Here is a 12,841-nt window from a genome sequence, read left to right on the forward strand (position 1 = left end):
GGGGGGGTAGCAGGGAGACTAGATATGTTCCAAAGAGGTTTGGGGGTTGTTTTGTTTTGACTACATTTCTTTTATAAATTAGTTCTTTCCTATGGAATTATTTTGGGAATTCTAAATGGCTATTGCTTAAAAGATACAGCGGCTTCTGAATTCTACATTTTTTCTTATGGGCTGGTGACATTCCTCAAGGGACAAAACGACCGGAACTCCCGTTTCCTAAATGCTGGTAAGGAAAGGGTGTGAAAACAGCCCGCAGTAATTGCTGGCTCCTGGCTCTGTTCCCAGGAAAGCTGATTCCCACGCTGGCAGGCCTCCTCGCGCAGCCCCGCTTTGCGTAGGGTCACGTAACCTGTGTCCTGCGCCCTGATTGGTTGCGTTGGGACTCCGGGGACATACGTCTGCGAGCTCACGTCTGGTGGGGGGGGGGGGGGGGCTCTCAGGTCTCCTGCTTCGTGATTGGCTGTGGGTAGAGGGGCTGGTGGCCTGGGTGGCACTCCTGAGGGAAATTCGCCGGCTTCTTGGGACCCTGGTCTCGGGACCTTGATCCTGTTCCCAGGTCTGGGGAAGACGGCCCACCAAGGGAAACCTTCGCGGGGGGAGGGAGGAAGGACGGAGCCAGAGACCCGGGACCGACTGTGTCTTCGACGGAGCGGACAGGTGAGTCCCAACCCCTTCTCCGCCCCTGGGGGTGAGCACCACCAGCATCGCAGGGGCCGACTGGCGGGGGCCAGGGGCTGGGGACCTTGGGCCGCGCACGGCGAAACCAGTCTCCTGTTCAGTCGCCCAACTCCGTCTGCCTGGCGGGGGCGGATGCCTCGGCGCCGTAGGTCAGAAATTTCTCTGGAAACGCGCGGGCCCCACGAGATGGGTGTGTGGCTGTGGATTATTGCCCGAGAGTCTTTTCCTTCGGTCCTCGTTTTTACCTATAAACACTGGGGTTAATTTGAAACTGTCGGCAGATCATACATGTTATAAAGGTAGAACCTAATTGAAATTACTGGTGTTGTAGAGAGGACTGTTAAGGATGAAAATTGTGCATTTCACTCCTCAGAAATGCTTCAGAATAGCCCACATTGTGACTTAACACACATTTGCTAAGAGCATTATTACTGTGTAGGGCACAGGGAAAGAGCTGTACCCTAGAACTAAGTTGTTGGGTTTAAATCCAAGGCCTGCCCTTTGTTAGCTGAGCAACCCTGGGCAAGTTACTTTACCTGCATCTGTTTCTTCATCTTTAAAATGGGTTGTTGGGGCGCCTGGGTGGCTCAGTCGGTTGAGCGTCCAACTTTGGCTCAGGTCATGATCTCATAGTTCATGAGTTCGAGTCCTGCATCGGGCTCTGTGCTGACAGCTCGGAGCCTGGAGTCTGCTTCGCATTCTGTGTCTCCCTCTCTGTCTACCCCTGCCCCACTCGTGCTCTGTCTCTCTGTCTCTGTCTCTCAAAAATAAACATTAAAAAAAAAATTAAAATGGGTTGTTGTGATAATAAATTTTCTGAATACTCTGTAAGTAGTTTATGGTATTAGCCCAATTTAGTCTTCACAGTCACCCAGGATGTAGGGTCCCCGTTTTCCTGACACTCCCCACTGAGGCACAGAAAGGTGACATGACTTCCTTAAGTCACAGCACAACTAATGACCAGGAGTTAAGCCCATACAGATCACAGTTTTACCCACCACATTAGGATGCCTCACCAACTTGGTTTGTTCATTTAGTTTCAGTTAACAAATACTGATTTTGTTCCCCTGTGGACCAAGTTCTTTGCTGGGTGCGAGAGACAGAGCAGAATGGCACACAGACCTTGCCCTCCCAGTGCTTGCAGAGAGTGTGTGGCTCTCACCAGGTTCTCCAGTGCTGTTTGTGATCCCAAGGTATGAAGAAACATTTTAGCAGAAGAGCTAGTGTCTAGTGTAATGTCTAACAACACAGCATGAGCTTAAAAAAAAAGAAGAGAAAAAGAAAAAAACTGGTTGAATGGGTGAAGAACTTAGAGGAGTTAGGGTCAAGAGCAGGGTGCTGTGGAAGAGCACACACAAAGGTCCACCTGCCCAGCCTCTTAGAGTCAGCAAATGCCAGTCTAGTGAAGTGTAGGGAAGCAATTCATTGGAACATGGTGATGACCAGTCTCTGCCCTCATGGAGGGTGACAGAAACAACACATGAACAGCTGCAACAGTGACAAGTGGCACCAAGGAGCAGTCCTTGGTGCTGTGAGAGCCTGTAATGGGGGCAGGAGGCTTCATCTGTTTATGAAAGTCAAGGAGGTCTAAGAAAGTGACAGACCTAGGGGTTAGACAGGGGTACTTTGGGCATGGGGAACAGCCCTCAGTCTTCAAAGACCCTGTGGTGTGAATGTGTAGAGCACCAGAGACTGAAAAGAACTGGTGGATTTTTTTTTTTTTTTTTTTTTTTTTTTTGGCGGTGGGGGTGGGGGTGGGGAAGGTGCAGGCACAGATTCAGGTGGTGACAGAGACCAGACAGAGAGGCCTTTTAGGCCATGGTATAAGGCATTTTTATTTTGTTTTATGTCTTTATCCTAAAGTGCCACTGAAAAGTTTATTGCAGGGACATGACAAGATCACATTTTGAAAAGTTGGAGAGAAGCTCAAGTGATTAACTGAAGCCCTGGATGAAAATAGGATCTCTAAGGAGAAACTGTAAGGTAAGAAGGGGAGAGGGTCTAAATCAAGTCTTGAAGATGGGCCTGCAAAGGAGACAGATAAAGGGAAGTCAGAGTGGAGGAAGGAAGGGGGAGAACTGGGAGGATGGGAAGTCCTGGAAATCAGGTGAGAGAATATTTCGTGGAGAAAGTGGTCAACTGTGCTGAAAGCTGCAGAGGTCAAAAGAGAGAGGAACTAAAAGTGCTCATTGGCTCTAATCACATGGAAATTGTCTTTATTGGGATCTATGTAGGGAGGAGGGGAGGAAATGGAGAGAAAAAGATCTGTGAGAATTAACTGAGAGTAAGAGAAAATAGGGTTTTAGGTGGAGTGGCAGTGAGAAGAGACTTTGAATTGAAGGGTGGGAGCCCCAGAGAGGAGGACAACTGAAAGAGTGATTTTACAAGGAAGAAAGGGTCTGGATGTCTCAGGCCAGACAGGTTGGGATCAGTACAGGAGCAGGGATTACCCTGGATACTGAAGGGTATACTTGTAGCAGAGGGGAGATACCAGAAGATTTAAGTTTGGTGTGATGAGTTGCTCTCCTTTCTTTGCACAGATTAGAGGCAAGAGCATTGGTTGAGAGTAGAATAGAGGTTGAGGGGAGCTAGAGGTCCAAGCTGAGGAGATTTGACATCCTTGGTGGGGGATGTGCAAGAGTGAGTTGCCCCAGAGATTGTTTTAGAATGGTCTGGCAGAGGGGGCCAAGTATGCAGCAAAGAAATTAGCCTCCTGGCTTATTCAGGGAATTGCAAAATAATAGGGAATTGAGGATGGAAGCTAGGTAGAATGAAAAGCTGCATTTTTTTTTTTTTTTAATGCTTATTTGGGGAGAGAGAGAGCATGAACTGGGGAGGGACAGAGAGAGGAAGAGAGAGGGTCCCAAGCAGGCTCCACACTGTCAGTGCAGAGCCCAACTTGGGACTCGATCTCCTAAACTGTGAGATCATGATTTGAGCCAAAGCAAGAGTTGGATGCTTAACCAACTGAGCCACCCAGGCGCCCCAAAGCTACATTTAATGTATAGTAAAGGAGGCCTCACAAATCATGGGGAAAGAAAGGACTGCTCAAAAACAGTGCTTGGAGATAGCCAAACTGTTGATAATCTGTTTAGACTTGTCACTCATAACAGAAATTTCAAGTGAATTAAAGGAGCTGTCTTTTTTAAATCAAACAAAAATATAGAAGGACATATGGGTGAATTTTTGTCATCATGTAGTGCATAAAGCAGTAGGAATCATCAAAGGAAACTTCCATGACCCTTCGACCACTTAAAATTAACCACTTTGTTCTAACACAAGCTATATTATGTATGAACCTTGAAGACATTATGCTAAGTGACACAAGCCAGATGCAATGGGACAAATATTGTAAGACTCCACTAATATGAAGTACCAAGGATAGGCAAATTCCTAGAGACCAAAAGTAGAATAGAAGTTACAAGGGGGCTGAGAGGAGGAAGGAGTGGGGAATTACTGTTTTATGGGAATAGAGTTTGTGTTTGGGGTGATGAGAAAGCTCTGGAAATCATGGTAGTGGTTGTACAACATTGTGGATTTACTTCATGCCACTGAATTGTATACTTAAAAATGGTAAGAATGGGGGGTGCCTGGGTGACTCTGTCAGTTGAGTGTCCGACTCTTGATTTTGGTTCAGGTAATGATTCCAGGGTCATGGCATCGAGCCCTGCGTCGAGCTCCATGCTGAGCATCAAGCCTGTGGATTCTCTCTCTCTCTCCCTTTGCTCCTTCCCTGCTTGCGCACACTCTGACTTTCTCTCTGAACAAATAAGTAAATAATTTTTTTTAAAAGGTTAAATGAGAAAAATTTATATCTTAGCACAATAAAAAAAAGTAACCATTTTGGTATGCTGGAATGTACCTTCAACAACTAAAAGTGAACTGGAGAAAATCTTTCCAAAAACAAGAGGATTATTTTTTTAATATATGAAGAGTTTATATAAGTCAATTTTTAAAAAGCAGAAAGATTGCTATTTAAAAAGGCCGGAATAGGGGCACCTGGGTGAGTCAGTCAGTTAAGGGTCCAACTTCGGCTTAGGTCATGATTTCTCAGTTCCCCAGTTCAAGCCCCATGTCCGGCTGTGTGCTGACAGCTCAGAGCCTGAAGCCTGTTTCAGATTCTGTCTCTCTCTCTCTCTCTCTCAAAAAGAAACAAACATTAAAAAAAAATTTTTTTAAGGCAGGAATAGCTAATTCACTAAAGGAAATAGATGGTCAAAATAATTCATTAAGCTCTGCCTCATTAATACAAGAAAACAAAGTTAAATTAGTGTTGTGTTCATTTTTTACAAAATAGAATTAAAACTAATGAGAAAATCAGTCATACTGCTTGTGACAAGGTCATCTGACATTTGTTCTGGATTATAAAGTAACAACCTAGCTTTTCAAATGTTCACATAGCTCCTCTTCAATAATTCCATTCCTAGGAATTCATTTTAAAAGAAAATAATAGCATACTTGATGTTAGGGAATGAATCACAAAATTATATCTATCCCATATGTCATGTGCTCATTTTAAATGTTTAGAGTGCTTTTGATGCCAAGTTTAGATACCTAGAGTGGATAAAAAAAAGAATAAATAAACTGTGTATATATAAATGTGTGTTAATTACAGAGGATTCACAACATTTGTGCTTTTCACTTTTCTTCGTCAACTGTGTTTGCTCATCAGAGAGAAAGAAAGAGCAAGACAGGCAGCTTTAATTATGAGACAACCCACCTGAGCACATGATGGTTCACCCTGGAGTAAGCAGGAAATGTGAGACGGCCTGCTTTACCCTCAGCCTCATTGGGCAGGAGCATCTTGCTGTGGTCAATGTGGTGCTAGTGTTTAGTCTGTCATTTTGTGTAATGTGACCCCCACACTAAGCCAACTATTTCATCTGGTGCTTAGCCAAACACTGGGATCTGCTCCAGTGCTTGGGGAACCCCTTGCCAGACTGGACTTACCTAGAAGACATTATGTTGGTATTTAATGTGGTGCCGGTTTAAGACATTTTCAAGAAAAATTCTGAGTCTTCACAATTTCAAATTGGAGGCTGAGCTTACACCCTAGTTCTCATATACCAGGTAACCTTGCTTGTATGTAGTTCAAAATTATAAAGGGTGCAAGAATCAGAAAAAAAACAACAGACATGTATGTCAGATATGAACAGTTGTCTATAGGTGGTAGAGTTGTGACTTTTTCCACTTCCTTATTCTTTTCAGAGTGGGGCGGATCCTCTGAAGTGAGAACGTATTGCTTTTATAAACTGTCACTTGGGACGACCGAAGCATTTAAAATAGTTTTCACAGGTTTCACTTACTCTTTGTAAATAATGTACTTCTGTCTAAAATACAATTTAAACTCCTATTACTACAAGAATTTTAGCTCCAGATATTTCCTGGTAATGGCTACTATTTATTGAGTACTTCCTATGTACCAGGCTTTGTGCATAGTCCTGGACATGCATTTGAACCTTCACGGTATTCCTGTAAAGTTTATGTCAAGTTAAAGTTGTCTCCATTTTACAGATGATCCTGAGGAGTAGTAGTACATTTACTATATTGTAGTAGTATTGAACATTTACTGTGAGACACTGTTCTAGTCACTACTTGTTTACATACTTAATCTGAGGCTAAGTAACTTTCCCAAGATGACCCCATAAATTAGAACCAGGACTGAACATGGGCATCTTGGCCATGGAGTCCATGCTCCTTCCAGCATGTGGTACAGATGTGAGGCCCGAGATTGTGGGGTGTGGGGCTCCATGTGCCCATCATTATGCAGTATCTCCCTCTTCCTTCCTGTTAAAATCCATGGTCCTCTTAGAAATTTTATAAAATAGCCTAATATTTATATCTTGGCTCTTTAGGAATCATCTAAAGGAAACTAGTATTAGGAATTACATTAAAAAGAAAAAAAAACTGGTTGAACCACTCGAAGTAAAACAGAAACTACGCCTACAGTTATTTTAGACACCATGGACACTAACAATGAGCTATTATTACAAATGGTAAACCAAAATGAGAACATTGTTACTTGTTATTTTTCCTTAGAGAATAGTGATTTATTTGCATTAGTTGGGACAGGCTTGAAAGTGAAAAGTCCTTGCATATGTGGCAATGGCATTATTAAATAGTTTTCACAACTATCCGGGATTGGATTATGGCTTTTTTCAACTTTCCTTCAAACCTACAAATAATAAGGAAGGCTGTTAACTAGCTAAATAGTTCAGCACTACATGCTTTTATGCCAGGGATGTGACACTTAACCACTCTCACGTGCTGAAAGTTCAAACAGTAAACTAGGCATGTTTTAATTACCAGAGAATAACAAGAAAATAGCACGGAAGTCGATAATGCAGGAAGCACAGTGTAGCCATCTCTAGGTACGTAAAGCTGTCAAGTGGGGGCAGCTGGTTAGACTATTGTGCAAGTATGGACCCCGTTCCACTTAGTGTGATTGCCCACTGCTCCACTGGGGCAGTCACAGCGTATCTCATTTTGCCTAGCTAAGATTTTCTTTAATTTTAGGTTTATGAAAAGGATTTTCACATAATTCTGATGAAACAAGCTTACACTTATTATTTTCAATAAAATGACTTTGGGTAATAATTATTTAGCAAAAGTATTTACTCTAAAATATAAAGTTAGAGATGACTCCCCCCCCCATAAGTATTTGCTTCAGCTAAACATAAACTTGAAAATGTAAAATGTTAAAAAAAAAAAAAACAAAAGCTGTGTGTGTGTATTAGTAAAATGTGTCTCCTAAAGAAAAACATAACGAGTTGTAGAAAAGGGAATTTGTATCAGAATGACATTTGAGGTCTTTGAATCCTTGAACTGTTTGTGGCCTTACTACTGATCTGTAAAATGGAAACTACTTCACAAGGTTGTGGCAAAGCTCACACAATGTTTAGAGTGTAGAAGATGTCTAAGTTGTGATGAGGTATGTTAGTTACTTTATACATTTAAGAGGATATATGTAATATTCCACAAAAAGTTTGAAGCCAACTTTGGCAAAATGCAGTTTTCCTGTCTAATTTACATCCATGTTATTTCTGTGCTTACTGCTGACAGCCCAAATTTGTGCTCCATGTGTTAAAACCTGCATTTTCTTTCTTACAGGTGCAATAAGTACCTTCTGAGTCCCAGGACGGTGGCAATTAGCCAATGGTTGCAGGCATGTTGTGGAAGTTGCTGATAAGATCCCAGCCCTGCAGGCTGTGTTCTTTCAGAAAGATGCTATCGGCTCCAAAATACAGACCCTTTCTAGCGTGCTTCACCTATACAAATGATCATCGGTCAAACAAAGAAAATAAAAGAACAGTGGAAAAGCTCTATAAATTTTCAGTCGACATCGGGAAAATTCGCAGACTAAAAGGATGGGTACTTTTTGAGGATGAAACCTATGTTGAAGAAATTGCAAATGTTTTACAACAACTAGGTGCTAATGAAACCGCTGTAGCCAGTATTTTGGAACGCTGCCCAGAAGCAATTGTCTGCAGTCCAACGGCTGTTAACACCCAGAGAGAACTCTGGCAGTTGGTCTGCAAAAACGAGCAAGAGTTAGTCAAGTTAATAGAACAGTTTCCAGAATCTTTCTTTACTGTTACAGACCAGGAAACTCAGAAGCTGAACATTCAGTTCTTTCAAGAGTTGGGACTCAAAAATGTGGTCATTAGCAGGTTTTTGACAACTGCATCTAATATTTTTCATAATCCTATTGAGAAAAATAAGCAAATGATAAGTATTCTCCAAGAGAGTTACCTAAATTTAGGTGGCTCCGAGGCCAACGTGAAAGTTTGGTTACTGAAATTATTAAGCCAAAACCCATTTATTTTGCTGAATTCTTCTGCAGCTATAAAGGAAACACTAGAGTTTCTCCAGGAGCAAGGTTTCACAAACTTTGATATTCTCCAGCTTCTCTCCAAACTCAAAGGATTTCTTTTTCATCCTTGCCCCAGAAGTATACAGAACAGCATTTCCTTCTCTAAAAATGTTTTTAAGTGCACAGATCATGACCTGAGGCAATTAGTTTTGAAATGTCCTGCCATTTTATATTATTCTGTTCCAGTTTTGGAAGAGAGAATTCAGGGATTATTGAAAGAAGGAATTTCCATAGCTCAGATAAAAGAGACGCCAATGGTTCTTGAATTAACACCGCAGATAGTACAGTACAGGATAAAGAAACTGAATTCCCTAGGCTATAGAATAAAGGATGGACATCTGGTAAATCTAAGTGGAACAAAAAAAGAATTTGAGGCTAACTTCGGCAAAATTCAGGCCAAAAAAGGAAGGCCATTGTTTAACCCCGTGGCACCATTAAACATTGAAGAGTAACTTGCAGACTGCTGCTTTCTAGCATTGCAGAGTGAAGCTGAGTAGCAGGGACTGGAGTCAGTTTGTAGGCACTAGTAATTTTAAGAAACTGCTTAGCTTCTGAGTTGTCTTAAGTTACATCTGAGTAGATAATCTCTGACTCATTTGCTATATTTTAAGATATAAACTGCATTTATTTTAAATAAAGTTGGTAATTTTGACTTTGAGCTATTTCAAAAACTCCTATACTAGTAAGTAAATGGCACATCAGAGTGATACTTTGCGAGTGAATCATTTCTAAGATACTGACAAGTACACTCCCTTAATTCAAAGTATGGATATATTTTTATTTAAATAGCACATTTCATCTGGAACACAGACTCCGTCTTCTTCCTCACCACCAGCTCTGAAACATCGCCCTAATGTGGTCTGAATTCTACAGATTAGTGTTAAGTGAAACAATAAGCAAACTTCTAATACATTTTTTTTAAGAGCAAGCTGATTTCATCTCTTGGTTGGGATAAGCAAGTGCCTTTGAGAACAAAGTATTTCTCATCCAAAAAGAATAGAGCTTATTCGTGTGGTGAGCTTAAAACTGACCATCTCAGAGAACTCTTACATGCATTACTTTCCCCGTTTTACAGACGAGGAAATAAGCTTAGAGCAGCCTGCCTGCCAAGCGACAGGGCCCAGATAGATGTACTATGATCTGACTTCTGTTCAAACCTATGAACAGAAAAAGGATTGCTTAGGAGTTGGCATAAGAAAAGTCATGCTCTTACCTGACATGCCAAAGGAGTACTAACAACAAATTTAGGGATTTTTATGAAAACTGTAAAATTCCTTAAATGTGAAATGATCTAACTTACATACATTCGAAGTAAGCAACTTTTTAGAAAACTCTGAAAATCCAGGTCTGGCTCTTTGAAAGGGAAAGTGTGTGACAGTTGGTACCGATTTTAGTTAGTATTCCAAGTTTCTCTTTCTAAATCTTGTTCCGAGATATACATTACCCAGATAAAGACTGCCTCACGTTCATCTGTGGAGCTTGAACTCTGTAACAAATAGATAACCAAACAGTTGACTCTGACATTCAAACATCTATGTGCTATGTGTGCATGGCCTTAAGTAATGAAAAACCTATAAAAAATACAGGCCATGTTTTTAATTCATTCAGCAAATGCAAGTAACCCTTACCATCCAAATCTGTTTGGTTCCTTAGGATAGTGAAAGACATTTCTATGCAGCATCTACTAAGAGCCAGGCATGCTGTGCTTTAGAATCCTTAAAGTTGAGTACCACTATTTACTGTTCTATAGATGCGATGCAGGCAGAGAAAGGGTTAAGTCACCTACCCGAAGGTTAGGTGACCTACACAGGAAGGTTCAAGAAAAAGAATGGCAGCCAGTAATAGCCCCGCCAGGATTGAGTGCCAGATAAGAAGAGCATCGCAATGCCATCTAAGGAACAGGATCTCACCAAGAGTGATGGGAAACCATTGGAAAGAGTTTAGTTTGGTTCTTGTCCTGACATAATTATCAATGGTGAGCTTTATCTTTTATTCTCAAAAGTGTCCTAGTTTTGATTTTATATTATATGGTTGCCTTAGTAGTTCTATTGTATTTTGAGATACCTACTAGATATCTGAGATGTCAAACAGGCAAATGGCAGTTGGAACTGTGAGAAGTCAGGACCAGAGATAAATACTCTGGGGTCATTTGAGTATCTATGGTATTTAAAGCTACAACTCTAAATGAGGTTGCCCAGAGATACAGATTTATAGTACCGGCTGGCTGTGCCTGGAATGGCACAAAGAAGTCTGCCAAGGACAGAGGGCAAGGTTAATAATACGGAGTGCCATGGAGCGGTTAACTAAGATACAGATTTTAAGTGGCCATGGATTTGGCAAAAAAGGAAATCACTGGTTGGCCCTAACAAGAGTGACTGGTGCATTGAGAAAGGAAGGCAACCAGAGTGGGTTGAGGGAATAGGAAAGGAGTAAGAGGCAGGGACTATATGAAGTTTTCCAATAAATGCTGCTGCAGAAGGAAGCAGGAAAATGGAAGTTGTAAGATGAGGCATAATTTTCTTTCAAGAAACCAAATACCAGAACGTGCTGATGGATATGACCCAGGAGAGAGATGGAGGAGAGATGGAAAAGCTGCAGGATTAATATCCTTCAGGAAGTGAAAGTGGAGTGAGTGGATCTGAGCAGAGATCATAGTCCTGGTCCACATGGGAACAGATGTAGGCAGGTTGATGGAGGGGGTAGTGTGAGAGGTGAGGTGCTGTCAGGTTGCCTCTTTTTTACAGAGGGCAGTAGAACCGGTGGGAAGTACTGCAGAAGGGCTGGAAAGACAAGGTGCGAAATGGTTATTTTGAGGAGTAAGAAAATGAACATACAAGAAGGTCTGTGAGAAAGTTTGGCAGAGTTCAGTGGCCATTAATTTTAAAAAAGCCTAGTCAGTACATCAGCAAAATTTAGGTGTTCGGATCCAGGCACAGAAAACCAGAGGCAGTTACAGTTACAAAACTATATTTGTAGCTTACTCTGACTTGACAAGATTAATTTTTTTAAATAACTTTGAGACAGCAGGAGACGGGCAGAGAGAGAATCTTCAGCAGGCTCCACGCTCAGCAAGGAGCCTGACGTTGGGCTCAATCCCGTGACCACGGGATCATGACCTAAGCCAAAGTCCAGAGTCAACGCTCAACCAACTGAGGCACGCAGGCGCCCCTGACAAGATTAATTTTTTTAGAAATCCATATTCACGGCAAAACCTGCAGTACACAGACTTTATTTTCCCTTAGACCAAATCCTGTTCGATTAGTTTTAGCCCTTGGACCTTTCTGCCTTTTTCCATAATTGCATTCTTATTCAGCTCTTCCTATGAATAAAATTTAAAATATTCAAAATCAACCATATAGCAAGGAGAGCCATCCTTACACAGACACTAGAGTCAAGTTTTACTTCTGTGAAAAAAGGTTCTACTAACAAAATTCTTTACTTTGAACGGTTTATAATTACACTAAATTCACTTCTGTGACAAAATGTAATTAGCTGCCAAAATAAATAGGATTATAAGACTCCTAGGGAACTCAAGTTAGCCTGGTAAATCAAGTGTCTATAGTCAGCACTGAATGCCAACAGCAGAGTGAAGGACTAGTTACTGAGTAGCCCCATTTCTGTTTCTGGACATAAGCTAGAGAAATGGTGACTTACATGAATTCAAAAGTGATAATGGGAAATTTCAACCAACACTGAAAGCCTGTTTCAGATTTGTAAATAAGAGCTACTTCTCCCATACTGATTAAATCTGAGAATGTATGGCCAGCACCGGGCCATAAGTAGATACCCAGTAATCAATTTTCTACCTTTCTCTAACTGGTTCCCAACTCTCTGAGTCTCTTCTGTCCAGGGAGGGGTCTAAGTTGGTTCCACAGTTACTTAGGACAGAGTGAAGTGCTCCCTACTTCTAGATCAGGTCCCGAATTGTAGAGAGCACAGGGATCCCATGTAGAGGCTGTTCAACTGCAGTCCCAGGCCCCACGCTGCAGAGACTCAGAAAGTTGGGGTCACACCTAGAAATCTGAATTTTTAGTCTTCAACCCAGTCGTCTAAGAGATATTTGTATTTCATTGTATTAGTATCAAAACACACAGAGACATTTTGTCATGTTTGTGCATTAGTATCAAACATTAAAAACAGGCTACAGTACTTTCTGCCATGTAACTAAAAATTTTAAGACTGCCCTGTTTTTCCTTTAAATTCCTTTATTTCCTCAGATCTTTATGAAACATTTTGTCTTTTGCAGATCATGGTGCTTTATTAACAGATTTATGTATTCTTTCCCATTCC

The 12,841-nt window shown here is 41.4% G+C and overlaps 1 protein-coding gene across 8 annotated transcripts; it reads left to right on the plus strand.

Annotated features, from left to right (window-relative positions):
- Positions 1-448: 448 nt before the first annotated feature.
- Positions 449-9,209, plus strand: MTERF2 (mitochondrial transcription termination factor 2). Of its 8 annotated transcripts, none has more exons than XM_019446684.2 (4): positions 449-657; positions 1,716-1,871; positions 2,542-2,661; positions 7,789-9,209. In XM_019446684.2, exon 4 carries the CDS (start codon positions 7,834-7,836, stop codon positions 9,001-9,003), a length of 1,170 nt encoding a protein of 389 aa, XP_019302229.2. In that variant the 5' UTR covers positions 449-657; positions 1,716-1,871; positions 2,542-2,661; positions 7,789-7,833; the 3' UTR covers positions 9,004-9,209. The 8 variants fall into 8 exon arrangements, with proteins under 8 accessions (XP_019302229.2, XP_019302230.2, XP_019302228.2 ...); XM_019446685.2 differs by having other exon boundaries at positions 1,758-1,871; XM_019446683.2 differs by lacking the exon at positions 1,716-1,871.
- Positions 9,210-12,841: the final 3,632 nt, after the last annotated feature.

This window comes from Panthera pardus, unplaced genomic scaffold (assembly GCF_024362965.1).
Source record: "Panthera pardus isolate Hobbes unplaced genomic scaffold, ASM2436296v1 HiC_scaffold_6, whole genome shotgun sequence".
Lineage (NCBI taxonomy): Eukaryota > Metazoa > Chordata > Mammalia > Carnivora > Felidae > Panthera > Panthera pardus.

Coding starts and splice junctions, on each gene's coding strand:
- MTERF2 (XM_019446684.2), top strand. CDS start 7,834: ATGGTTGCAGGCATGTTGTGGAAGTTGCTGATAAGATCCCAGCCCTGC.